A 25,606-nucleotide genomic window follows, 5' to 3' on the forward strand; every position below is an offset into this window, starting at 1 on the left:
CAGTTCAGTGCACGCAACACTTTAAATCAGAAAGCTACATTGTTAAAACATGGCTTCAGGGCTAACGGCTTTAGAACATACACAAATGGAGTATCCTGAATATGATACCAAGAGGGCGAGGTTTCATCTGCCTGTGGTGAAGCCACAAAACTAAGCTTTTGCCATTATCTGAAAAGATGTGGTTGATTAACTGCTTATACTTTGAGTGGCAGATCTTGATAAGACCTTATCATGAAACCAGAATATTTAAAAATTGTGGGTTTTCACCAATGTTCTTTATTTCTAGCTTAATAATGTTCCACATTTATAAAATGTATACCAAATATAAATTTGAACTTATACAGTACTTAGTGGAACTTTTTCAAAAGTTTACTGGATCCTCAGAAAGAAAAATACCAGTCATATGAGTGCGTTTCTGAATTTTGTCAATTTCTAAACTACACCAAAAGCCACCATTGTCTTTGCCTTCAGCTACTTCCATGAACTCTTTTCACTGGAAATTTTGCAATCAAGCAGCCCTTTTTTGGAGTTTATCATTTAAAACAGCTGATTACGCATTTATAGTGAAGATGACATTAAGTATCACTGTGGACAGAAAGGGGAAACTGAACTCGTCGCAGAGGAAACTCCCACAGACTTCTCGCCTGGCTGACAAGAAGGAAGCAACAGTGACAGAAGGACAAAGGAAAAGCATTCTTGATCATCTGTGGTGGGTAAGAGGGGCATTTATTTTCTATATACAGTTGTGTTGATGTTTGTGGCTGATCTACAGGAAATGGGAGAAGATTTGCCTGTTACAAAAAATTTTTTCACAGTTTAAAACTATTAATATAGTTTCAAAAAGTTAATGATACGTGTACATCAGCTCTACTTAGACATCATGACATGAGACACACTGAGTCTACCATTATTTTGAAAGAAGTCAAACAGGTAAGCTTGATCTTTGAGCTGATTTTAAAATGCCTTAAGAGAAACTGTCATGACGGTCCTGATGACTGCGGCTCAGAAACATACATGCTTTTCTGTACATGAGCGCTTACAACATCACTCAGAAAATGCAGTGTACAATTACTTCAAAAACAATTTAATAAAATAAAATAACACACAGGTGTTTTCAGGTGCTTTATGCGTACTGACAGTTTCTTACGTATACAAGTTTTCCATTCATGCGTTAGTTTGCTAAAAGCTCTGTCTTTGATTTCTACCAGACTGATGGTTTCCATTTCAACTGTGCACCCAACTGCACTTCAAACAATAACAGGTTGACAAGATTGTTTAGTTTCAGAGTGAATGCTATGTTCCCATATTCTCCTGAATGGGGTTTCCCCCAAACCTTCTACTGTAAACAGCAGGCAGAAGTAATGCTTGAGTGATCCTTAAAATCCCCCATTTATATTCTAAACCAGTGAACTGAAGACTTCTTTTTTTTTGTTTTTTGTTTTTTTTTTTTGGTTGTGTTCACTTATCGTAATTGTACCTCTAATTTTATTTTTACTGTGTAAAAAAAAAAAAAAAGGTTGTTATATTTACCCATTGTGTGGTGTTTACATTTTAATGCATAAAAAAAAACCATCATAACAAAATGATCTGATGTTTAAAGCTAAACAGATCATTTGGACAATTTTCTTTCTATTGTGTCCCTCTTACTTCAGTTTCTAAGATTCCCTAATCTGTCTCTGACAACTTCAGTTAGCCAGTTAACTTAGTTAGTTTTGATGCCCCTAACCCTCCCCTCCCCTCCCCTCCCCACCACACACACACACACACACACACACACACACACACACACACGCACACACACCCCTCCCCTCCCCTCCACTCCCCTCCCCACCAAACACACACACACACACACACCCTACATATGCATGCAATGTGTGTTACTGTGTCTGATCACCAGTGTGTTTATTTATTTATTTTTTATCTGTCTCTATCACATGTGAGAGAGAGAGATAAGAGACATGCGGATGTGTGGTGACATCCCACAACAAGCAGACACTCAAAAGCGGAAGAGTGCTCGTTGTGTGGTCATGACTCATTTCTTCATTATTTCTAGTAAATGAACTAATTCTTCTCCCCCTCGCGCTCTCACACATGCTTTCTTTCTCTTTCAACACATATAACCAACCTCCTGTCGTCTACAGACTTCTTGATGATGTCAGTACATGCAGTTAAGAAAGTTTCCTGAGACCAGCTCACAAGAAAAGGGTCGCCTTACCCTTACTGTCCGGAACTATGATGCCTCTCTTCTGGGTTCTGCTTTTGGCAATGCTCCCTACGCTGGCTCTTTCCTCCGGTCCCGATGATTGCAAGATCCAGGAGATCGACAGTTCACAATATGGTAAATATGTGCCTCATGTAATCCTTTAAAAAATAACATGATTTTTTTAATTTCACTTTTACTTTTATTTCAAAGTGTAAGTAAAAGAAAAAAATTGCATTACAGTGGCCTTTGTATACATTTCGCAAATAATAATTTTTCATGCAAATCATGCCATCATCTCCTAAAATCTGATGAATGGTTCAGCAAGGGAAAAAAAAAAAAAACAACACAAAAAAATGTTATTTTCATAAGAAATGTATTTTTGTATGAAAGCAAAAGCATTTTAATCTGTTTTCGCTCAACGATCATTATCATCATTTGGAAACCTGCTTTATTCTTTCAAGATGCAGCCTGTAGGGTGGGCTTTTGCTAGTAAATAGTAATGGCAATAAAAATTTTGTTCACAAAACACATCAGTGTTGATTATCCTATATTATACACGTGTAAACAGAAAAACACGTAATTTACCTGTGTGCTCATCCTTCTTTTTTTTAAAGCTTCTATTGCTGTTTTAACACTATAGATTCATCACAGAACAACAGCCATTACAGAAATACAACAAAATAATTGCCTGATTACCGTATCCACCCCCCTCTTTCTGCCCAGTGTCTCCAGTACTGGAATCATTGCAATGCCATAATGACTACAAGTCTTATGTGCAGTGCAAGTGGAAGCAACACATAAACACACCATTGGAGCTCTGGTTCAAAACAGGAGAAAGCAGGTAAAAAAAAAAAGGAGAAGTCAGAAGTGGCAAAAAAAAAAAAAAGGAGTAAGCAGAGGAGTAACTGTGTTTGTGTCCTTGCAGGAAGTTGTGTGTGCCATATGATGCTACAAATCTAGCTAACTGTAGATATGAAACAAATGTGTTTTCCATTGGCATCATCCACACCGCCTTCTTCCGTGAAAACAAGACTTTAAGTACCTGCTCCTCTGCTTCACACAAGCCTCTTCGTCTCTTGCAGCACTGTGAGTTTAACCTTCGTTCTGTTACTTTTACTGTAGCATTCCAGTGAAATTCAACACTCAACCCAACTAATGCTGCGGCTTTTGTATTTCACGCAGTGAGAACGCTCCCACCAGTGAATCTGTCCACGCACGATGCAGCTGATGGAGGTCGAAAGCTCATTTGGTCCAGCCCCTACCCCCCCTCCTCCTCTCTGAACAACAACCTCACATATCAGCTCAGCTACAAGATGCACAGACAGAGCAGCTGGACGGTAAGCATCACACATACAAACTGTGCTAATAAATTGTGACCACAGTGTTGTACTATTTGTTTTTATAATCACAGACGAACTGAAAATGTCTGTGCCTCATCTTCGCAGCATGTCAGTTTAACTGGAAGGTTGAAAATAGAAACCAAGGCAGCATTTAACACTCCTCATACTTCCTTGAAATATATTTAGCAATAATAATGAAACCAGTGACCTGATGCCCATATATTACATTTTAGATTTCCTCTCACAGGAAAACTCGCAAAAGGCTTCAAACCCATGAGACGCTGAAGTCTGAAGCCTGGCAGCGCTTAAAAAAACAGATTAAGATACAGCTGGGGAGGATCTGAATCCTAACATAAGCATACTAACACATTCACAGTTTGGCTTAAAACAAATAAAGCCACCGTATTTGCATTCTAGGCTGCTAAAAACCTGGAATGTAAAATAAAAATGCACAGAGAATTCAGTAGCTGCACAAAATACTTATTTAAACTTGAATAAATATTCCAGAAGCAACTCACAACACTTAACTCTCTTTGCAGACTGTGGATGTCACAAACACCAGTATGACACTAGAGAGACAGTTGTTGCTTCCAGGCAACAGGTATGAAGCCAGAGTGAGGGCCTGGGCCAGCATGGGCCAGTGGAGTGACTGGAGTCCTGTGGTGACCTGGCAGACTAACGAGGGTAAATTAAAGAAAGCAGTTCAACTTCAGCTGTGAATAAATGGATTGTTTAATGTACTGAATAATTTTGCACAAGTAGTGGCTTTTGCTTCTTAAAGAGACCCAGTCCCTTATCTCTTTTCCTCATATTTTGAATTTTTTTCCCTCTGCCCAATTTTTATGGGAGTTTGAGATCAGTGTGGGGCTTTGCAGCTGTTGTTGTTAGCTCTTTTTCTCTCTCTTGGGCCACAGACTTTGGGCAGCTTCCCACTTTGTACTGTGTTCTGGATGGAGAGGAGGCGGTAACATGTAGCTGGGAAGTGAGCAGAGAGCTGGCTAACACCATTACCTACCAGCTGGCCTGTCAACACAATGAGAATGCGCCGTAAGTTGAGCGTGACGCTGGCAACACCACCTGGCTGAAACAGAAAAATGCACCTGTATCATTCATCCATTCACTTATCGGACCATTCATGTCCTTTCTTTTAACCTCTGTTTTCAGGTTTGAGGCATGCTGTTTGAAACAAGCGGTCAGCTCTGACCTCAGTGAGACAATGCTGAGGTACAGCTGCTCAATGCCTGTCACAGACCCCGAACATCTGCTGCTGAAACTTCTACCAATGCACAATGCCAAGATTTTTAAAGCCCACGAACATAGTGAGTAGACATGTGATAGAAGCTACAGCATTAGAGGAGAGAATAAAGGTGGGTGGGGTGGGGGGTAGGATCTCCATCCTGAGTAGGGAGTAAAGCATGTCTGCTAAATTCAAAGCCCAAAGTCAGGGAACCCTTAGAACAAAGGGTTTTGATTAAGTAGCTCCACCTAGTGCCTGAATGGCACTATTGCATCCATTTTGTTATCTACACATTGGGCGTGCTTGAGCTGGAGGAACTCTTTTGTGGTAGCAACATACATTTTAGTGATACAGCGTTGACTGACACTAACTACTTTTGCTGTTTTTTAGCTGTTTCAAAATTTAGAGGGCAAATTTCTACAGACAGCTATTTAAACATCTGCCAAAATACTTAAAACCACCTTTTGGTATTTTCCACTACAGCATATCATGATGACACACACATACACACCTTGTTTCACTAACTTAATACAACTTAATACATTCCCTAGCCCTTTTACCCTAAACATACCTTTAAAAACTGAACACCTAACCCCAACTTAAAATCTAAATTTACCCTCGCAAAAAATTATCATGGGCCTGCAGGACATCAGTTTTTACCTCACAGCTTGATGGACAGCAAGAGTAAGGTTCCCACTTGGCATGATAAATGTGTTATAGCCATGATTACTTTAGCCATAAACTAACCCCTGTTCATTACTCTTGTTTCACAGTTCATCTCAACCCACCACGAAATGTAAACGTGATGGAAAAAGACAATAACTGGATCGTGAAATGGGATGAACCAAACAAACATGAAGAATTTAGCCTGTATTACCAGGTCTGTTATTACAAGAAACAAGATCAGGTAAGAAACTTTGTTTGTTTGTTGTTTTTGTTTTTTAATCTTGATACTTGCATTGCAACTCATCCACATTAACCATAAATGATGTATTAATTTAAAGGTGAAGTAACTAAAAACAAAAATTAGATTCAGATCAAAATGGTTTGCAGAGTGGATCATATTTCACTCTTGGTTGCTTACCACCCAGGACATCAACGCACATTATAAAATATGCTCAGATATTTAGGCCTTAAACAGACACAGCCTAGCAAGTTCGGAAAGATGTTATATTGTTTTTCTTTTTTAGGGCTCTTCTGTGCTACTGGATGTTTCAGATGGTTCCATGTCTCTGACCATCATTGGAAAATCGTTAGACCCGCTCCAGGATTACCAGGTCAAGGTCAGATCACTGGTTGCCTCTGGATCAGGTTCAGAGTACAAAGGAATCCCATCAGAATGGACTGATCCTGAGGAGTGGACCTCCAAAGAAGGTGTTGTGTACTTGACTTTCCATATGTTTTTGTTTTCTCTGAAGTAGTCAAAAAAGCATACCATGAATTAATTAACATCATAATTTATTCTGTTTTCAGCACTGATAGTCTGGTCTTCCACCACCTTGATCTATATCGTTGTCAGTGCATTAGTGGCTGTGGTGTTCCTCACTCTGTACTGCACTATTCCAGCTTGCCGAAGGTACTTCATTTATGTAAATGGATTTGTCTTCAAACCTGACAGAGCACTGCATCAAAACTAACTATTGCCACCAAACATATATACATAATGCATAACTTATTTTCTAATATCATAAGAATTTATTTTTTTAAATCATAAATTAAAATCTTTTACCCTTTTTTTTTTTAACCATTAGGAAGGTAATTCTTTGGGTGGACTCAGTTCCGTCTCCAAGAAAAAGCAAAACCCTGTCTGAGTTTATGGTAAGACTGGTTAATTTTACAGTCTGATCATTTTTTTTTTCCTACTTCTTGTATGACCACGAAGAAGTCATTCTTTGCATTTCATTTATCTCTATATATATTTGTGATCCAGTCGCCCAACAATGGGACCCTCATACAGCGTGAAAAGGTGTATGTCTGCAAAGTGCAACAACTGGACATCTTATCTACATGGTAATATGTTTCACACATGACCTGTCCAGACAGATAACAATTGCAATTTTTTTTTCTATAGTAAAAGAAAACACTTTGAGCATGAGTGATACTCTTTGGCTGTTGCATCATCCTCAGATATTGCAGCAATAACTCGCATAGACAGACTATTCTGTGGTACTGAATGTCACCGATAGCCAGGCGTAGCTCCAGGAAAGTGAATAGGAAATGACGAGCTGTTACATAAATCAATAAAATTCTTATTTTCTGCCCCTGCAGCTCATCAGAAGCATTACTGTGGCCAGCCAAGGACACTGAAAAGAAGTGCCTGGATCAGGACGAAGGATGCTGGAACTGCGATAACCTGCCTTCCCCTACTGAGGAGGTTAATGTCAGTGACACATCTGCGATGAGCTTCACTGGGCCATACATCCTCTGTCAGGTCAGCTGCTCAGAACCACTGACTGGGTCATTTGTCATGTGTCCAGCTGCTGAGAATTTCTGGAAGAAAATCAAAGACATTAAACTGTTCCTGAATGTTTAGTAGTCCCAGGCCTTAGTCCAATTACATATGCACATGCTGTATGGATTGGTTTAAAATAATAATTGTCTTGCTAAGAGTAGCAAGCGCTAGACCACATTCTAAGAAACTGAAAACAGACACACTGTGGTTTTAGACAGTTTCTTAATCAGGTTCAATGATGGGAAGCTTTTGCTCTTATCACAAAATCCCTGCAAACTGTATACAAAAAATAGATATAGCCACTGTGACATTACCCACTGGTTTGTGGACGACCAGTTTGAACATCTGAGTTTTAGCACAGCATGTCATTTTTATACTTTGAGTTTTTTTGTCCAGATCGAACATGCAAAATACAATGTCACATATAGAGGTTTCCAGTCGTGGTGCTAAGCTAAGCTTTTTAGCTCCTTAATTTACAGAGATGGAATTTGTACCAGCCTTCTCATCAGGCAGAAAGTAAATGTGTGCATTTGTAGAAAAATGCCAAATTGTGCCCTTCATTGGAAAAAAATGTGTAAAATAAAACAGTGTTATAATATGTATAGTGGTTCATAAATAAGTAAACATCCAAATAATAATTTTAGGCCTTAGATGCATACTGAACAGCACTGTTTCTATCTGACAGTCAACAGAAACCCCCCCCCAGTCAATGAATGCCAAGAATGAAGAGAAGGACATGGAAACCCCGTCAGATGATTCTGCATCTCCTTCCCGTGGGAATTTCACCCTTTACGGTGAAGGTTATGTGTGTCTGCCCAGGAGCAACATCTCCAGATCCTCACAGGACCTCCTATTTCACACTGATGACAACACAAGTTCACACTGGCATGACAGTGCTGAGCAGGACCGACAGTGCAATGATACAACACTGTGGCCCGTTAAGTCAGACATCATACCTGGCTCAAGTGAGGCCAGTGCTGTGGACAAACTGCCAGAATACACATCGGGACCTTTCACCAATTGGCCTGAAGAGGCCACCATACAGGCCTCAGGGTACTGCCACCTCCCCACAGCCTTCATGAGAGCAGCATAGTAGCCTGCATAATGTAAGGGAAGATGTTACCAAAGAAGACCTACTACTTTCTCAGCACATAAAATTATTTTGTTTTTACATAAATGTTGCGCTTCATTACAAGTTGCTCATGCTTCAGTGTGGGGGAAAAAATGTTTTCATTGTGACATTTTTGAGAAGCTTTTTGCTTGTTTTTTATTCTTACCTGACCAAGTGGCTCCATAGTGTAGTGATTGTTTACACAGTCTCCTAACAAGCAAAAGATCCCAGGTTTGATCCCAGAAAGTGGCACAACTTGTTTCGGGGTTGCTTCGGGAAGGGCATCCAGTATAAAAATCTGCCAAATCAAAAACATGAAGCGACCCACTATGGCGACACAGCTTTTATTCTTGTGTGGCCATTTGAGGGCAATAGCGAGTCAAATTTGTAGGAGCTCTATAAGCTTATAAAGGGAAAGAATGCAATATTGTGGGAAGCGAAATAAGTATTTCGCATTGAACTTTTCAAGGTAGTTTCCTGGCACATAGTAGGATGGGACAGTCTAATTTAATCTAATGTATTCCAAATAGCAGCCGTGCAAAAGAGCCTTTGTGAATCTCAAAGTGTTCAATTTTTGTTGAGCCTGTGTCTAAGTGTTGTGCATCTCTTCAATTGCATAGCACTATCACTGACTTCCTTGTATAATCTTGCAACATAATGGCAGCCTTTCACACAGGATGTGCATATTTAACCGCAGACTCGAAGAACTTGGTTGAAATCTAGTCTTCTTTTATGACTTCCTCAAATTCGCTGCTGCCGTCACAGCTGAGGTGAAGAAGCTGCATAAAATTTCACATCATGGGAAAAGTGTGTGCTGTAGGTTTGCTAACTGCAATGTTCATGTACAACATGCGTGTTTGCACAAAGGTGTCTGAGTTGGGACCTTGTTGTCAATGTTATAGCCCAAGTGTTGCTGATGGCATGTACAACATGTTGTCTGAATTGTGATGTGCTGATAGTGCTAAGATAAGAATAACTGTGTGCAAAGGTTTTAGCTCAGGACTGATGTCACCAGACATTTAAAATGAGTACAGAGAACATATACAGTATATGCTAATGTACTTAATGGCAATCAACAGTGAAGGAGTACATGCTTTTTATACCCTCAACTCTACTTTAAGAAACATTGGGTTGACAAACTGTGTGATATGAATGCACTCTGACTGTGAATAATCTTTATGTTTAAGGACATAAACTTTACATTAATTATTTACAGCTGTGAACTGTAATTAAATGTTCTTGGGGGGGTGCTAGGTTTCTGTCTTAATATAAAATGAATATAATGAAGAATAGAAGAAAGTCTTTAACTTAAAATGAAGAGTCAGTATGATGCAGCAATGATGCAAAGAAGTGTTAAAAGAAAGATGTTGCTATGGTTGATGTACAATTATGAATGCACTGATGCATCAACGTGCATGTTTTAATATTGTAGTTGGTCAAAGCAAGACTATAAACATCTTTAAACTTAAAAAAAAAAAAAAACTTTATATTTAGTTTAGTCTATTGGTTTTCACCCTGTTGATAGACCTTCCCCTAAGGCACACAAGATAAAATTGAGAGTATGAATATTGGAAGAATATACAGAAATGCAATGTTTGACATTTTAAAATGTGGGTATGTCACCAGAAGTTGCATCACTTTCATTAGAGTCAAAAACTGTTGGGGTTACAAAGCTTGTTTCCCTTAACAGCAATGATACTTGGGGGCTTTCTGCTGTCATGATGCAGCTAAATTGTAATAAACAAAATGATTCTCAAGATACTTGCTCAGGAAAATTGTTTTTATTAGAGATTTAAAGCTTTTTGAATGTAGGTTCAATTTAGGCCTTCCCAGATAGCACAAACATACTGGACCTAATCCAGGCTATTTTTGGTATTTGAGGCAGGTTCAACATGGGTTGAGGCATTGTATGGTCCACATGTAGCCCAAATATCATGACAAACTTGACATTTGTCTCATATAAGGTGGACTTGCATTGAGGCAGGCAAACTCACCATAAGTCAACACCATGAGTCAAGCTCAAATGTGGCCCATAAAATAACTGCAGGTGTGGGATATTCTTTGCAATCTAGTTTATTTTTCTAAAGCTATGAGTTGGTAATCAGCTACATTTTCTTGATATAGTATGGGTTTGGCTTTTTTTTTATATAGTTAAGACTGGGCTAATTATTAAAGTAGCATTTATAGTCCAAATATTTTTAGTACAGTACTGCTGCTGACTAAAATGCAGGTAATATCTTTCAGATTGGCTTTTGTTTTCACAGTTTTATATGAAAAGCAAAACAAACATTTTAAAAGAAGTGAAATATTATAATGCATAATAATAGTTGTGATGATTTGCATTTGTAGGGCACTTAGTGTTATCACCTCCTTTATTTTAACAGTTATATTATTTGCCTCTTTTTCAAAAGCACAGAAGCATCCGCATTTATCATCTTTTGCCAAAAACAGGTTTGTCAATTGGAACAGACTGTGTGTGCAAGTGTGTGTGTGGTGACTGAGTATTTCTTAACCTCACTCACCAGTGTTAAAATGGGAGCATCACACACAGTCTCACAGTGTTACCTAATTTATTGCTCTGTTTATTTTCCCATCTGTTTGGCCTGACAGGACTGCTGAGTTTCCCTGCGCTGTCAGTTTCTGGAAGCAGGTGTGAGTGTGTAATACAGTACATAGTTTGTGGCATGCACTTGTGTTTTAGGTTGCTATGCAACATGATTGTATCAGGGTAAACTAATGAAGATACTGCGCTTTGGTGATCAGTGATTTCTCTCAGTATTACAAGTATAAGATAGTCATTCTTTTCTCTACGCAGGGAACACAATGGTGGAATTCCAGGCATGCTGATATCAACTTCCTGTGTTTTCAGCCCATCGTTAGGTACAACTTCCTGCCTATTGAGATTAAGGATCAGTTTGACATATGCTAACTCAGTAATAATGCTTATGTAGATGCATACACACTCATTTTTTTGACCTTGAATGTGGCCATGGAAGGTGAGGGGAAGGTGTTTGATGTGTTTTCCCAGCATTCCAGGCTTTTTCCAAATACCGTGCCCCAAAAAACAGACACATTCCTTGGTCTCACCGTCACAGGGCTATTGTTCTTTCAGTAGGGAGTGAGTGACAGACACTTTTGTATTAAGTAGAAATGAAAAGTGGATGAGATAAAGCACCGAGGTATGTTTTGATGGAAAGACCAGACTGCTTAATGACGGGGGTGTTTGTGTGGTCATCTGTGTACAGCATGTCCCTGTCCTGTGTTGTACATAAAAACAGGAAAATAAAAGCGCTGGAAGGTGTAGGGAGTGCGTGGCGCCACACAGATGCTTGTGTAACCTCCTGTTCAAAGGCCTCCTGTTTCCTTACTACTGTACATGGGGAAATCTGGGCCATACTGAAGCACACATAGTTATAACATATCTTTCAAAGCAGCCTGGACATTTAGATGCATTTTTTCAGAGATGTTGTATTAAAGTTACAGTGATACTTTTTCATCGATTCATGGTGTGTTCTTTTTTGTTTGTTTGTTTTAAAAAATATTTTAAGTCTCTGTCTTTGTAATCACATTTTACACTCTTTTTCCTTGTTTGGAACAACCAAATACAAAAAAAACATTTAACAGAAAAATTAACTGCCTAGTTTCTGTAAATATATCTATTTAGTATGTGTCTAAAACAAACCCAAACCTAATGTGTTGATCTGTCAGTGACCCAAGACTGCAACCAGGCTAACTCACAGCAAAGCTCTAGTGAATCCTGACAAAATTAATATTATGTAACAGGATGGTTAACAGTTGGGTCATGGGTCATGATCTGGTTGGTTTGTATTAAAGTGTTTGTCCAGTTTTGAGTCATAATTGTTCATTAATTAGTTCCAGTGGCTGTGTGCTGTTTAGGCAACTGTTACTGACACCTAACAAGCCATATTGTCCTTTGAGGTCAGTCAGTCAGCTACGAGCAGCCCCGTGTCTTTAGTCACAGTCTCTGTCCCACAGAGACACTCCCACTCTGTTACGGTGGCTGACCCCTGTGTGTATCTGAATGAGCATGAGCAGGCCCGCGTGTGTTTGTCACAGTCAACAAGCCTCAATGCTCATCTCTCCCCCGTTTTTGTTTGAAGATTGTTGTGTGTGCGTGTGTGTGTGTGTGTGTGTGGGGGGGGGGGTTGCATTGGCAGCTACGAAAAAACAGGCATCCCACCTCAATGCTGAATTTGGAGATGGTCTGCTGTTTAGGAGTAGTATGCCTGTGTAAGATTGACAGTGAGGGTGGGGGAGGGTGGCACTGGAAGTAATGCATGAATACCTCAATACATGCTGACATAAGGCATCACATATGGAACATATGGAGATAAGGGGGCAAAGCAGAAATGCTAGATGGCGTAAACTGTGATTTATGTATATTGGGGCAAAATGACGAGGGCTTATTTACATGCACTCCCAGTCACATTCAAATTACCCCTACATGTATAAGGCTGTACAATTCAAAACATTAGTATTTATTATGTCAAGTAATTCTTTGTGTGAATGGTATGATGACAGGAGCCCAGATGACTTATTGGCTCAATAATTCACAAACATACCAGTGCAGCTGGCTGCTGAGTTGGGGAGTTTTTGCAGCCAAGAGTCAAGTGGGTAATTGTGAAAAACAAACTACAGAGCGAGTGCTTGCCAGAGTTCACCTCCAGTACTTTAACCCCTACATTTTCTTCTCTGGAGAGCTGAGGATATGGCAAATAAATACAGCTTTGTAACCTTGTAAGGTATTCATTGTTAAACTGTGCTTTGAGTAAATGCTGTGCATACAGTAGGTTAAACAGCTAAACAATATATAAAAATAACCTAGACTTAGGTTATAATTTCAAGATAATTTCAGAAACTAAAAAAGGTTTACAGCCTGATACAAAAAAAGGCTTCTGTCTGATCTTTATTTAATAACTGACTCATTAAACCATCGAGTTATACATAATTAAATACCCAGATGGATGCTGACTATTGTGCCAGCTGTCAGCTTGGCTTCACCTGTTAATCGAAGCCACCATTTGTGGTTTTGGTGCCTTTTGCAGTATTTTTAATGCAATTATTTGTACTAACAATCCACTGAAGAAGTCAGTTATGAGCCTTTTTTGGTTTTATCTGTTTGTTACTTACCATTAATTAGCAGGGATCTATGTCTTTGGGACAAATCCATTCAGGCTATACGCCGGGCTACCAAAGCTTCCTACTGGTATCTAATAAACCTCTACCCTCCTCACGCTCCAAAATGCCAAGATGATGATAGCCATAAAACGAAAGGTCAAGTTGACATCACAGTGACCAAGTAGTCTTTGGTCTAGTAGTTTTTAATTTCGTAGGCTAACATGCTAAATTTAGATGATAAATATGGTTTTCAAAAAATTGTACTTGCTTAGTATCTGCATGAAACACTGTCATTTGGGGCAATCAGTGAAAAGGAATAAAAACACAAACAAAGAAGATTTAAGCACAATAGCTTCTTATATCCATATCAAAATAGCATTATGTGGCAAAGTTATCACAAACATTCTCTTTTTTTTCACCAGATCATGTGAGAAAACAGAAAATAAGTAACAGTTGTCAGATGGTATAAAGAACATACATACAAGCCTTTTTTTTCAATAACTTAAGATGTTCTGATTATAGATTATCAGAAAAAATAGCATCAGTGTGTTTCTATATGTTGTTAATATGGGGGGAAAGGATCATAAAAACATTTTAAAAGTTTGCCTTAGTCTGTTTGTTTTAATAACTAACCCTTGGTTTACTGGTTTTGACTCTTTTAGATGCCTGAAAATGAAATAAAATATAATTTGTTGCAGGCTCCCTAAAGAAATATACTCTAGGCTTATGAGTTTAAAATGAATGTGGCTTTGGTGTGGAAGACACATTTCTGTATCAAAGAAAAAACAGAGAGAGAAATGAGGACTGTAGGTGTGAGCAGAAGCACATACTGGACCACACAGGCATACAACACAAACACACATGCACACACTTCTTGAAACTGAGGATACTCGGGGGGGGGACAGAAGGATTTGATTCTTATCCAAATGTTCCGTCTCTCTGTTTTAATCACCCAGCTATTATGACACACTGAATCTTCTTTGCAGACTCGATCTCAGCAACATGTTATTTGCAGTATTTTTATATAGAGTAACAGTAGCAACAAATAAATAAAGATAGCACACAGTCAGGTCACGAGTCAATTTGTGTTTCATCTCTGACAAGATTTTCGGACAAGGAAACTGATGCAAAACTATATTTCTTTCTATACCCATATATGTGTAAATCCAGTGTTTGCAATGAGTTAAATAAAATTAGATATGGTTTGAGCAAGACCATTTTTTTTGTTTTTCAATGAGCTAATAAATGATATCACAAATGGAAATTCTTCTGCTGCTGCAGTTTGTTGATGGTTGTCTCAATTATTTTATCCAATTAGAAAAAAACTGAGTTAGGCTTTGTTTTGTTTTTGGGGGGGGGGGGGGTTTGTATGTGTGTGTGTGTGTGTGTGTGTGTGTGTGTGTGTGTGCATGTGTGTGTGTGTGCATGTGTGTGTGTGTGCATGGGGGGAGTGTTAATTTTTACACCAGATATACTCTGGTGTATATACAGATATACTTAGGCTTTGTTTTGTTTTTTGGGGGGGGGGGGGGTTTGTATGTGTGTGTGTGTGTGTGTGTGTGTGTGTGTGTGTGTGTGTGTGCATGTGTGTGTGTGTGCATGGGGGGAGTGTTAATTTTTACACCAGATATACTCCTTAGTCTAATGTGACTGTGGTTATCACAAAATCCAGGCTTTCAGCAACAAACTCCTTTTAGACTCGCCTCTGTCAACATTTAAGTGCAGTTTCTGTCTGCTGATATCAAGACAAGGTTCCAAGTAGACTTTTGAAATTGCACTATTTTCCACAGTTCTACAGCGATGCAGTTTCATTTTCCCACAGGCACACTGCTTGCACACAGTTCATCAGTCTTTGGGTGCCACTTGTTGCTTTATACCATCAGCTGTCAAAGAGGCAAGCATTCTCTCAAGAAGGTCCACCTTTTATTTACACTCCTTTTTTATCCTTTCCCCTTTACTCCCGAGTATAGGTAGAGGTTCACCAGACAGTCATTAGTAGTGTTACTGAGGAGATCTCAAGGGATGAGCAAGTTACTGACAAATGAATAAATACTTATACAAAGGAAGTCCATTTGGTGTCTTCTCTGGGTTATCCAAAAAATGCACCATGTTCTCTTTGTGTCCCTAAGGTGGGAAATAAAGGAAGGAGTGGTTTAAAACAAAAAAACTGTAAAGCACAATTATCCTTGTTTTTTCTTTTGTGATTATTTTTTTCACATTCTATGAACTCACCTGGGTTTACTTTAGTTCTACATTAGCATTGCTCTCATAGCTGCCTTACTGATCCTTCTGCGATTCTTCCTCATCTTTTTTCTTTTTTGTGGTCGAGCTGGGAGTCTGGGGCCTGTAGGAGCTGGTGGCTTTCGCGTGGTAGTTGTCAATGTTGTTGTCTCTGTAAGAGTAGATACTGTATTAAAGACAATTACCAAATTTTGTGCATCACATTAATTGAAGCAGATCTTAAAGTCAAACTCAGCTATCATGACAGATCTGCTGATATCAGTGCCAGCTCACACTAGATGTGGACTTTGTTGATAGCCTTCATACAGGGTCTGCTATTTAAGTTACTTTAACTTGTCTATAGTTGCTGCCTATCTGCAGGCCGCTTTACAACCCACTTCCATCCCAGCTCCTCCTCCTGCATGCTGTGTTTGACTTAAGCAGCAATCGGTCTTGTGCTTTAAATGTATGCCAATAGAAGGGCCTTATGCTTTCACCATATGTGCATGAAAGACAGGGCAGTCCCAGAACTGAGCCAACCAGTGAAACATAAATTACTGCAGATGGACATGTCTTCTGTTAACTGAAGTAGTCCTGACTCTAGTTACAGTCCATTACTCTCACTCCTGTGATAAAATATACTTTTGATTCATTTAACTATACTGTTTTAGTCTGACAGTTTGTTTTTTTTAATGCTCAATAATCTCTGTTACCTGGTTTCTGAGTTGTAGTTTGGAGATGGTGGTGATGTTTACCATGTAGGTGTTGTTGACTGTCTGTCTCTTTTTCTTTCTGCCTTTCTTCCTCTTCTTGCTTTATTTGCTGCTGTCTCAGTATTTTCTTTTCTTGGTCCAACCTTTTATGGAGAAGTAGAAGCTCTTTTCTCTCCTCTTCCAGTTTTGCCTCTGCAATCTGTAATATCCTCTCCTCGTCTGGAGTCTCATTTTCTCTCCGTCTCTCCTGGTCACGAGGTTCAGGGTTTGGCTCTTTGGTGGGTCGGAACCTGCGCCTAACTGTGTTAGTACTGGTTTCCACAGTAGGACTGAATTTTGCTTGAGGAGTAACGTGCTGAGAGAATCCACTTGTATGGCTCTTTGAATATTTGCCTTTGTCTTCTTGCCATGGGCTGTGTGTTTGTGTCTCTTCGTTTCTCTCGTTAACTTTGCCTCCAGTGTTGATGATGTGCAACCCGTCCCCACCTTCTGCAAACTTGTCCTTTATCTCAGTTCCAACACTATCCACTGAGGAAGCAGTTTTGTTGTCATCTGAGACTACGCCATCCTTCCTCTCCACATTCTCAGTTTCTTTAGTCTCAGTAAGCTTGCTGATGTTATGAGCCCAGTGTGGGGCAAAGAGAACAGCCTCTCCAGAGTGGGAAGTGTTCTCCCCAGCAAGACTGTATCCTTCTCCAGGCTGAGTGAAGGTGTCTCCTCTGGGGCTCCATTGCTGCTCCAGGAGATCCTCCAAGTGGGCCCTCTGGTTTTCTTTGAGCTCATCCAACTGATGGAGTTCATCCTTGGAATGCACCTTAACCTTAACAAAAAAAAAAGAAACAAAATCCAGTTCACTTCTATCCACTTACAGTCAGCTACAAATTCACTGCAGTCCACAGGTCCCAATACAGTTATGTTTATAAATCAAAATTGTATTTGCTTTGCATTGCTATGATAAACAGCAGGTTTTTCATTTTAAAAAATGATGATAGCATGCAGAGTTCCATGTGCACCTGTCCCTGTGCGTGTCCTTGGCTAAGTGTCTGGTTTCGATGCAGGTGGCCGTGCTGCCTACGAGAGGATTTCTTCTTGTGCACTGGGGGACGAGGAGCAGGCTGACATCTGCACTCCACATGATCCACAACTGACACCACTGCTTTAGCATAAGTGGGTCTCTTGTTGATGTACTCAACCTTCATAACCTGGGGAATTTGAGAATAAGACAGGAGTAACAGGAAACAATTCCGAGAACAGGACAAATGTATGCATGCATGCATGTATTTATATAGCTCTGTGTGTGGTTGTTTACCTGCAAATATCTTGTGTGTGTGACAACAGGAACACACTGCAAGCTTTTAGTGTTGCAGCAGCCAGAGCAGCGCTGCACCTCAACACAGGGTGGCCACAAGAGGAAGTTAGCATTGCTCCGGTCCAACATCGCCCTTGTGACCTCAACCACTTCTGTTCGGACTTTACACAGAGCCTGCTGGGCTGGCTGGGCGTCTGAGCAATGAGATATGAGTGAGCATAAGTATTATGGTAGAAGTGGTGTTAGCATTAATATTTAAAACATCCATCAATGCATAAATTCATCAGTTTTCTTAATGACTTATCAAACTTAGGGCAGCTGTGTGGCCTAGCCCAGGTTGCCAGTCTGTCAGATGGATAACATAAACCTACACATCTACAGTCAGTTTATAATCACCAATTAAACTGGCAAGCATGCTTGAAACTGAAGCACCCAAAGGCAAACTATGGAGGCTCAGAGAGAACGTGAATATTTTTTAAAAATTATTCAATCAATATATAAAGCACGCTAGCCATCACCTTCAGAAACTCATTTTCCTTTGTGTATATGTGTTCACTGACCCAATTAGTAAAACAGATGATTAAAATGCATCCAGACCTCCTCATGATCAGCCACAGAAATGTAAACCTTTTTAAGATGCTTGAAACTGAGCGTTTCCCTAATTGTTTTCAGTCCCTTTAAGCGTACTCATTCAGCCCCTGATTCAGTTAGCATGTCTGCATGTCTATATGTATGATGCAAAATACAAGTTTCTGTCACTGACACTTTATCGGTTTTATTGAGATCACCTCTAAGTATTGCATATTGACACTTAAGGGTGATTTTAATAGCTGCAGACACAAAGCATGCAGCTACAAATGAGAAAACATGCTAGAACTCTTTCTCATCAGACTCTGCCGAGATATACGACATATAAGATATTGAGCATATTTTACACAAAGATTAGCATAGGCCCATTAGTATCTCACAGTCACTCAGACTGTTAGTGATTAATCACTAGTAATTCAGATATCTGCTTTATCATATTAACAAGAAAAAAGCACTTAATGGGAAGGGTTTTAACCGTATCATTGAAACCATACTTGTCGCATTAATCACCTCACAGGAAGGCTGACTGAACACTGAACAGGATGAAGTGCTGCTACATTCATGAAGAAAATCAGGAATTATGCATGCCGGCACTAAAACCGTCTATTCATCTTTTCATGAATATGAAGCACTTGGAAGAATTTTTGTGAAGATGTGAACAGCCATATGAGGATAATACGTCTTTTTTATCATATACAGTAAATTTACTTCTTGATCACAAAAAAAAAAATGTCTTCTAAGTTATACTGATTGAAAAAAAAGTTTGCTGAGCTGGGGGTGAGAAAGGGGCTCACCGAGGCTTCTTGGTAGTCTGTGACCTCCATTGGCTGCAGAAGTCTCGTCTTCCTCATCTGAAAACAGAAAGCACATACAGCATTTGGCTTATGTCGGCATCCCAAAGGAATTATGAATGTTTCATTTTTTTGCACCAAGCATAATAGTGTAATCTAAGACCTTCTAGCGCCCTCTGCATGTATAGAGATAAAACATGAACTCGTGTCTGTGCATGTGGGTGTATGCTACACACACGAGCATCACGCGATGACAAAAAGAAAGACGAAGGAGGATGTGGGCGTAGCTGATGCCAAATTTGAGTCATGAAATGAGGGACGCAGCCCAAGGGCAAGCAGTTATTACACTTTTATAAATCTAATAGTTCTTGTGTGTGTTTCTGGCATCATGTATGCTGCTTTATGTTTTATTACTGATGATATCTCAATTAGGGTCAAATAACTAACCACTTATTATTGCACAACATAACTTTAACTTTCTCAAACTAAATGTTATCTAAGTTAGAGTTCCCTTTTTGATCAAGTGTAATGTTTTGCCTTTATTTTATGTGCTAATGTGTGCAATAAAAAAATCTGCTTCTCACTGTGAAACCACAGCATTTTTTCTGTTGTCATTATATATTAAAGAAAGAGCTACAGATATTTTTTTAAAAGGCAGATTTTTAAGTAGAAGCAACACTACTGCACTGCTACACAAGATGGTTGGGTTTTGTGAACAGAATAAAAAATGTTTTAAGGAACCTTAAATTGGTTATGTGTAATTGAAATTGGTTCTGTCCATAGTAAAATTTATAATCTCACTAAAGACTGAAGGAAAAAACTCAGTTACACTCCATAACAACAATCCTAGTACTCTGGTTTCAAAGTAATAATATTAGAAAGCTCTGGTCTTTACCTACGGAGTCAGAGAGCAGCAGCAGCTGAAGGTCTTCTATTGAGGAGATGGGGCTGTTTCTAACCAGCTCCACCAGGGCTGCAGGCAGAGCGTCCTCCTGAAACACATGGGTATGTAAGAGATCATGAGATGCATCGTTCTGGACTGTTTGTGAACATGATTTTGGAAAACGCAAAAGAAGATGACATTTAGACGTATTATCGCCAGTACACTTGGCTACAAGAATAACTACTTGAGATTTTCCAACACTGTCTCCATTCTGCAGCGGTTTAAAAACAGTTGATCATAGTTACCAAAGCATAAACAAAAATCCAAACAACAGATTGAGAACATGAATCTGCTGACACGGAACATCTACAGCTACATGCAATTACACTGAATTGTTACTGCATGGTAAACACAGAAATAATTACATGCAAGAAAGTTAAAGATAAAGCCGAACCTTTGACCTCTACCATGAGGGGATCTGATAGCTCAGATCCCCGTTTTGCCTTAGAGCAAAGCATGAGTACAATTCTCAGTGATTGCCGTCATCCTATGATGAAACATTTGTAATGGAATTTCAGGATGCCTACTCTCTCCACCCATAGCGCTCACCTAATTATTTGATAACTATGAAAATGATATACAATCATTTGCGGCGACTTTTGCAGTCACCTGTGTGCAACTCATTGGAACAATTGTGTTAGAATTTAGACCAATTTGTTATATAGTGCTTTCCAACCCCATCATCAAAACACCAAATGACAGAATTTTCTTTAGAAAAATGGTCATCCGTTCCCCCCAGTAGACTTCCAGAGACTTGGAGGATCTGTGCCAAGCAGCGCTTAAGCAGTCTGGTGGCACATGGTGGCACTCAAGTTGATGAATGAATAAACTGTATTGACGTATAAATTTTCACACTACTCCACTACACTATTACGCTCATAGTGTGTGTTGTGATAAAATTATTCATTTATGGTTCTTTTTTTAAATAAATCGGATTTGATTTTAACATCAAAATGATAAAAGCTATTTTCTCTGAGAAAACAGTGGGTCTGGGCAAATATTTCCTTAGTATTAACCCAAAAAAACAAAAACAGCCCTACACTCTGAGTCCACGAATTTAACCCCTCTGGTCATTAATGGGTAAGAGGCAACTAAAGAGGGGGGAGAATTAACCAAAGCGGACACACAATGGTCACTAAGAGCACGGTGAATGACTATTGGCGTTGTGTCTTCTCATCTGCTAACATTTAGGGGTCAAAAGAGCAAGGAAGGAGTCAGGAAGTGGGGGAAGGAGTGATACAGAGAGGATGAGAGAAGGGAGGTGCATCTGAAAAAAAAGGAGGAATAATAGATGAATTAAAGACGGGCTGAAACGGATGAGGATCAGCCGTGGGTCGAGGCACTTCCTTACACTGACTTCAGTGCTGTAAATGAGGTTCACTTGCTTTGTCATCTCATGGTAGAATGGAACCAACGAAAATGACCAAGAGAGCAAATCTGTCAGGCTCATGCAGCAGTTCACTGAATATTTAATCGTTACACAAATCCATCTGGAAATAAACTTTTGTTTTAATGCAGATTAATTTAAGGCCTGAAGAATATAATGAATCCCAGTGGGATGCAGGTTTTAGAAAAAAGGAAACGGCCATTCATGCATGAGTATTCTCACCCTGCCCATGCTGTTTGCCACTGACATTCCCCCATTGTTGGTTGGCTTTTCAGACAGTGAAATAATACAGCAGGGAAATGCCTGCTGTATTACACTCACATCTCTCTTGCGGAGCTACCGATGCCCCTGAGGAGTCATCATGCTTATTTCCTTCTTTTGCCAATGGAGCAAACCTGCCTGCTTGGCTAATTGTGTCTGATGTTAATTATAGGACGTGTGCTTTTGTTCACGGTGGTGCCTGCTGTCATGACAATTTGCGTCTGAGCAGGAAATATTAAATAAACATTTCAGTTCTGATAAACAAAGCAGATGTAAACAGATGCAAACTGGACTGGCAGAATAGGTAAACACACACTAATAATGATTAATGAGCAACTATGGCATGAAGGTGAGATTAAATATATCAAGATTTAGGAAAAGCACCATTTTTTGGTGCACTTCATATTTCCTGTAGGTAGAAGCATAAAAAAAGATAATAATACTGAGTCGAATTTCATTTTAATAGGAACAGCAGTGCCTTATTAATTTGTAAAAGAATAAAAAGTCCATGCTTCTTAAAGAAAAGATTAAACTCTGTCTCAACATCCAGCTGCAACTGGAGCAGTTAGCCTGTTTTGAATAATTGGCTTCTGCTGATGAAGCATTTGTCTTTGACAGCTGTTAATCTACAAGAACACAAAAGGCCACCAAACTGTGTTTTTATACCTGAACTACCCTCTAGTTGTTAAATGTGGAAGAAAAAAAAATCAAAACTTTACATACTCCAGTATTTATCACCTGAAGAAACTCACCATCCCCTGGAGAACTACTGGACACATTGAAGAATGCCAGGTACAGGCAGCGGCTGCAGCAAGCCGAGGAGGAGAGAGAACATCTAATTGTATGTAATTATGGGGTCGAGTTTGCTGCTGGCGAAGCAGCAGCAGCCATAAGCACGTATGTGAGGTTTCACATGTAGTCCCTGAAAGTATGCTGACACGTGCTCAATATGGGCACGTGCCAGGAATTGTGAGTTTAATTAATTCCACTGTCATAATTGGCATTAGAGTTTGGAAAGCAGCCCAATGCAATGTAGCTAAAACTAAATTCTCCTCTGGAGGTCCTCGGCTGCATGTATATGATCATTACAGCTTTATACTACCACTTCATATACCAGCAGATTCTTTTCTGGTGAAGTTCTTTTAATAAAGAACATAAGTGAACTTACAGTCTCTATGATTTCCCAGCTGTCATGCCATAAACTTTAAAATTACACGTGGGGATTTCCAGGTTGTATACCTTCAAAGCTTTTGTGACTTTCTCCCTCAAACACCCTGTCAAAGCCGCATTTTCTTTTACATGTGGTGCCTGCAGAAGCTGAGGAATGAAAAGACAGCTTGACGACAGGAATTTAAAGTCAACCATCATCGGCAGATTTAAAATGTACTTTTATGTGAGGCGGTCATAATGATGGAAGATTTTATAGATGTACTGCACAGGAGTGACTGAAAGAAGGAAAATGAAACCACCAATCAAATGTTCTAAGATTCAGGGGCTTCACAATGTATATATATATATATATATATATATATATCATATAGTGCAGTTCAGCAGTTGCAGAGCTATTGTGTTTGCAGCTTTGCTTCTTTTGTACATTGTTTTCATTTCAGATGCGCATAAGTTATTCTGGGACCAAACTATACCAACCTTTCAGAAGAAAGAAAACTAACTCAAACAGTCATGCCTTTTTTCTTGCTTTTTTAAACACTGTTTAAGCTTTCGCTTCCCACGATTGACTTGTTAACTATGTGTGCTTTAACCCCATTGACATGACATGAATTGCCTGGGTCAGAAACACAGATGAAATCTGTATGGAAGCAGAAGACTGATAAAATCAGACTTCATATCAGCAAAAAACTGGACAGGATTTGTTCTAAAATGAACATAACAACAACAATATTGTTGTCTAGGTCAAGTGAGACTTCAAGTGAGACTTGACCTAGACAAGACCCACGGTTAAGTTTAGTCTTCCTGTTTGACCTCACCAGATTTTATCCATCTTTTCTGCTTTTATATTTTATTACTGTTTGATGATTTTTCACCTGTTTTTAAGACATTGTTTTGGAATATAACATGCTGCAAGGCAGCAGAAGGTGTTGATTAAAATAAGCAGAAATATATATTCACAATAAAGACATAAAAAGTACAGACACTGCCTGTATAACATTATTGTATGCATGGATGCGCTGGCTGACTTTAACATCTGGAACCGTATCCAGGAATGCGTCACTAAACCACGTGGAGCATCCAGCTGTAGATGAGCCTATCATGGCAGCGCCCGTTTCCTTGCACATCACCCACAGAGGTCGACCCCCGCATGTGTCTGCCCCTGGGCGTCCATTCATAACGCCACTTAATGGGAGGAATAACAATTATCTTCTGTACGAACACGACACCTCACACAGAAGCGGTGAGGGAAAGACAAACACTGACTTTTTGGTTTTAATTAAATGGAGACTGAAGCAGGTGCTCTAATTCGAGAGTTTTTCCTTATAAAGAATCACATAACCTGAATAGCGTGTTCTCCGTGCCTTCAGTTGTGTGGATCTGACTGAAAATTAAGGTTGCAAATAGGTGAATAAAATACAACCCAATGTAATCCATACTGAGGCGATATAAGCCCATTAATGTTTGGATGCTTCGAGTTTTTTGTTTTGTTTTTTTTAACTTTTTTATATATTAAAGACATTCTTTTTAAAAAAGTTTGCATAACATTGCTGTATTTTATATCCTGTTAGATAAAACTTGTGACTTCAGGCTTTGGTGTGGTATTTTTCTAGTGTACCAGGACCACTAATACCTGTGAAGTATCAGAAAAGTTTCTAAAACTTTGATTTGAACTCACCTCGGCCACACCAAACCGCAGACACACCGCTAGCACCGCGAGCAGCAGCTGTACCCACGAGCTCATCTTGCTGCCCAGCCTCGAGCCTCTTCGACGGACCGGGCATTTATGGAAGCGCGAGAGACCTGCGCGCGCGTGCAAGCGTCCGTCCACACTGCGGTCCCACAGCGGAGATGTCCACAAAAGATGAAGAAGTACCGCTCACCTGCAGCAAACTTTTTTTTTTCCAAGTCCCTCTTAGAAATAATAACAATAATAATATATAGACAGACAATAAACCTCCTGCTTTTAGTTCAGTCTTCAAAGTCCTGTTTAGTTGACTCAGTTAAGTTCACCTTGCTGCGCTGAAGTGTGCGTTTTCCGCTGAAAGTGCAAACGAAGAGACTAATATTTCAACAAAGGACTTTTTAGCGAAACACATTTCCAAGCAACAAAAGTCTACACTTTAGAAAAATATCCAGGAGATTCAGAAAGGAAGGAAAGTTAAAAAAATTATTCCAAGTGTGTTCCAAATTAATTTAAAAAGCAATAAATTAAAAATACATTTGAATTCTCATTTCCCGACTGTCAAAAGTCTCTTCCTCGTTAACCGTAATGTGTCCCAAAAGTCCAGCTTAGAGGCAGAAATAACGTCGCATGAAGGTAGTTTGCGGTTCTCTTCTTCCAAGGAGTCTTATCAACACGAAAACCGCTGTGTGGCTCGGTGCGCTTCAGCCCCTGGACCTGACTGATTACGCAGCGGTGTTGTTGGTGGTGGTGAAGGGGAGAGCAGATTTTCACCATCTGCGGTCTCTCTACTGCCCCCTGTCCGAAGAAGTAGCTGGAAGCCACGTTTGTGCACTAACAGCTGCCTGGCAGCAGCCACTCTGAGAAATATTTCCTCAACCATGAATCATTTATGCCGATATTTATGAGGCCGGGCCTTTTTCCCCTCCTTGTGACATGAAATTTTACAACACACTTAAAACTTGTACTAGGTCTTTCATTAATGGTGGTAGGCAACAAAAGTAACTGAGTACATTTAGTGGTACTTAAGCTATTGTTTCAATGTTTCCACATTTCAGAAA

General features: G+C 39.5%; 2 protein-coding genes across 4 annotated transcripts; one reads left to right on the forward strand and one right to left on the reverse strand.

Annotated features, from left to right (window-relative positions):
* The first annotated feature begins 640 nt into the window (after window positions 1-640).
* csf2rb (colony stimulating factor 2 receptor subunit beta) lies at window positions 641-11,837 on the forward strand. Of its 2 annotated transcripts, none has more exons than XM_030736038.1 (15): window positions 641-709; window positions 2,142-2,338; window positions 2,927-3,044; window positions 3,129-3,289; window positions 3,386-3,540; window positions 4,083-4,227; window positions 4,458-4,590; window positions 4,708-4,862; window positions 5,554-5,687; window positions 5,971-6,154; window positions 6,254-6,356; window positions 6,532-6,598; window positions 6,711-6,790; window positions 7,049-7,211; window positions 7,918-11,837. In XM_030736038.1, the coding sequence occupies exons 2-15, from the start codon at window positions 2,233-2,235 to the stop codon at window positions 8,323-8,325; spliced, it is 2,112 nt and encodes a 703-aa protein (XP_030591898.1). In that variant the 5' UTR covers window positions 641-709; window positions 2,142-2,232; the 3' UTR covers window positions 8,326-11,837. The 2 variants fall into 2 exon arrangements, with proteins under 2 accessions (XP_030591898.1, XP_030591899.1); XM_030736039.1 differs by having other exon boundaries at window positions 653-713.
* Window positions 11,838-15,028: 3,191 nt separating this feature from the next.
* Window positions 15,029-25,355, reverse strand: pdgfbb (platelet-derived growth factor beta polypeptide b). Of its 2 annotated transcripts, XM_030736041.1 has the most exons (8): window positions 24,540-25,355; window positions 19,999-20,095; window positions 19,107-19,163; window positions 17,725-17,918; window positions 17,429-17,617; window positions 16,416-17,235; window positions 15,715-15,874; window positions 15,029-15,606 (listed from the first exon to the last, which is right to left on the reverse strand). In XM_030736041.1, the coding sequence occupies exons 1-7, from the start codon at window positions 24,603-24,605 to the stop codon at window positions 15,732-15,734; spliced, it is 1,566 nt and encodes a 521-aa protein (XP_030591901.1). In that variant the 5' UTR covers window positions 24,606-25,355; the 3' UTR covers window positions 15,029-15,606; window positions 15,715-15,731. The 2 variants fall into 2 exon arrangements, with proteins under 2 accessions (XP_030591901.1, XP_030591902.1); XM_030736042.1 differs by lacking the exon at window positions 24,540-25,355 and having other exon boundaries at window positions 20,003-20,065.
* Between the last annotated feature and the right edge of the window lie 251 nt (window positions 25,356-25,606).

This window comes from Archocentrus centrarchus, chromosome 8 (assembly GCF_007364275.1).
Source record: "Archocentrus centrarchus isolate MPI-CPG fArcCen1 chromosome 8, fArcCen1, whole genome shotgun sequence".
NCBI lineage: Eukaryota > Metazoa > Chordata > Actinopteri > Cichliformes > Cichlidae > Archocentrus > Archocentrus centrarchus.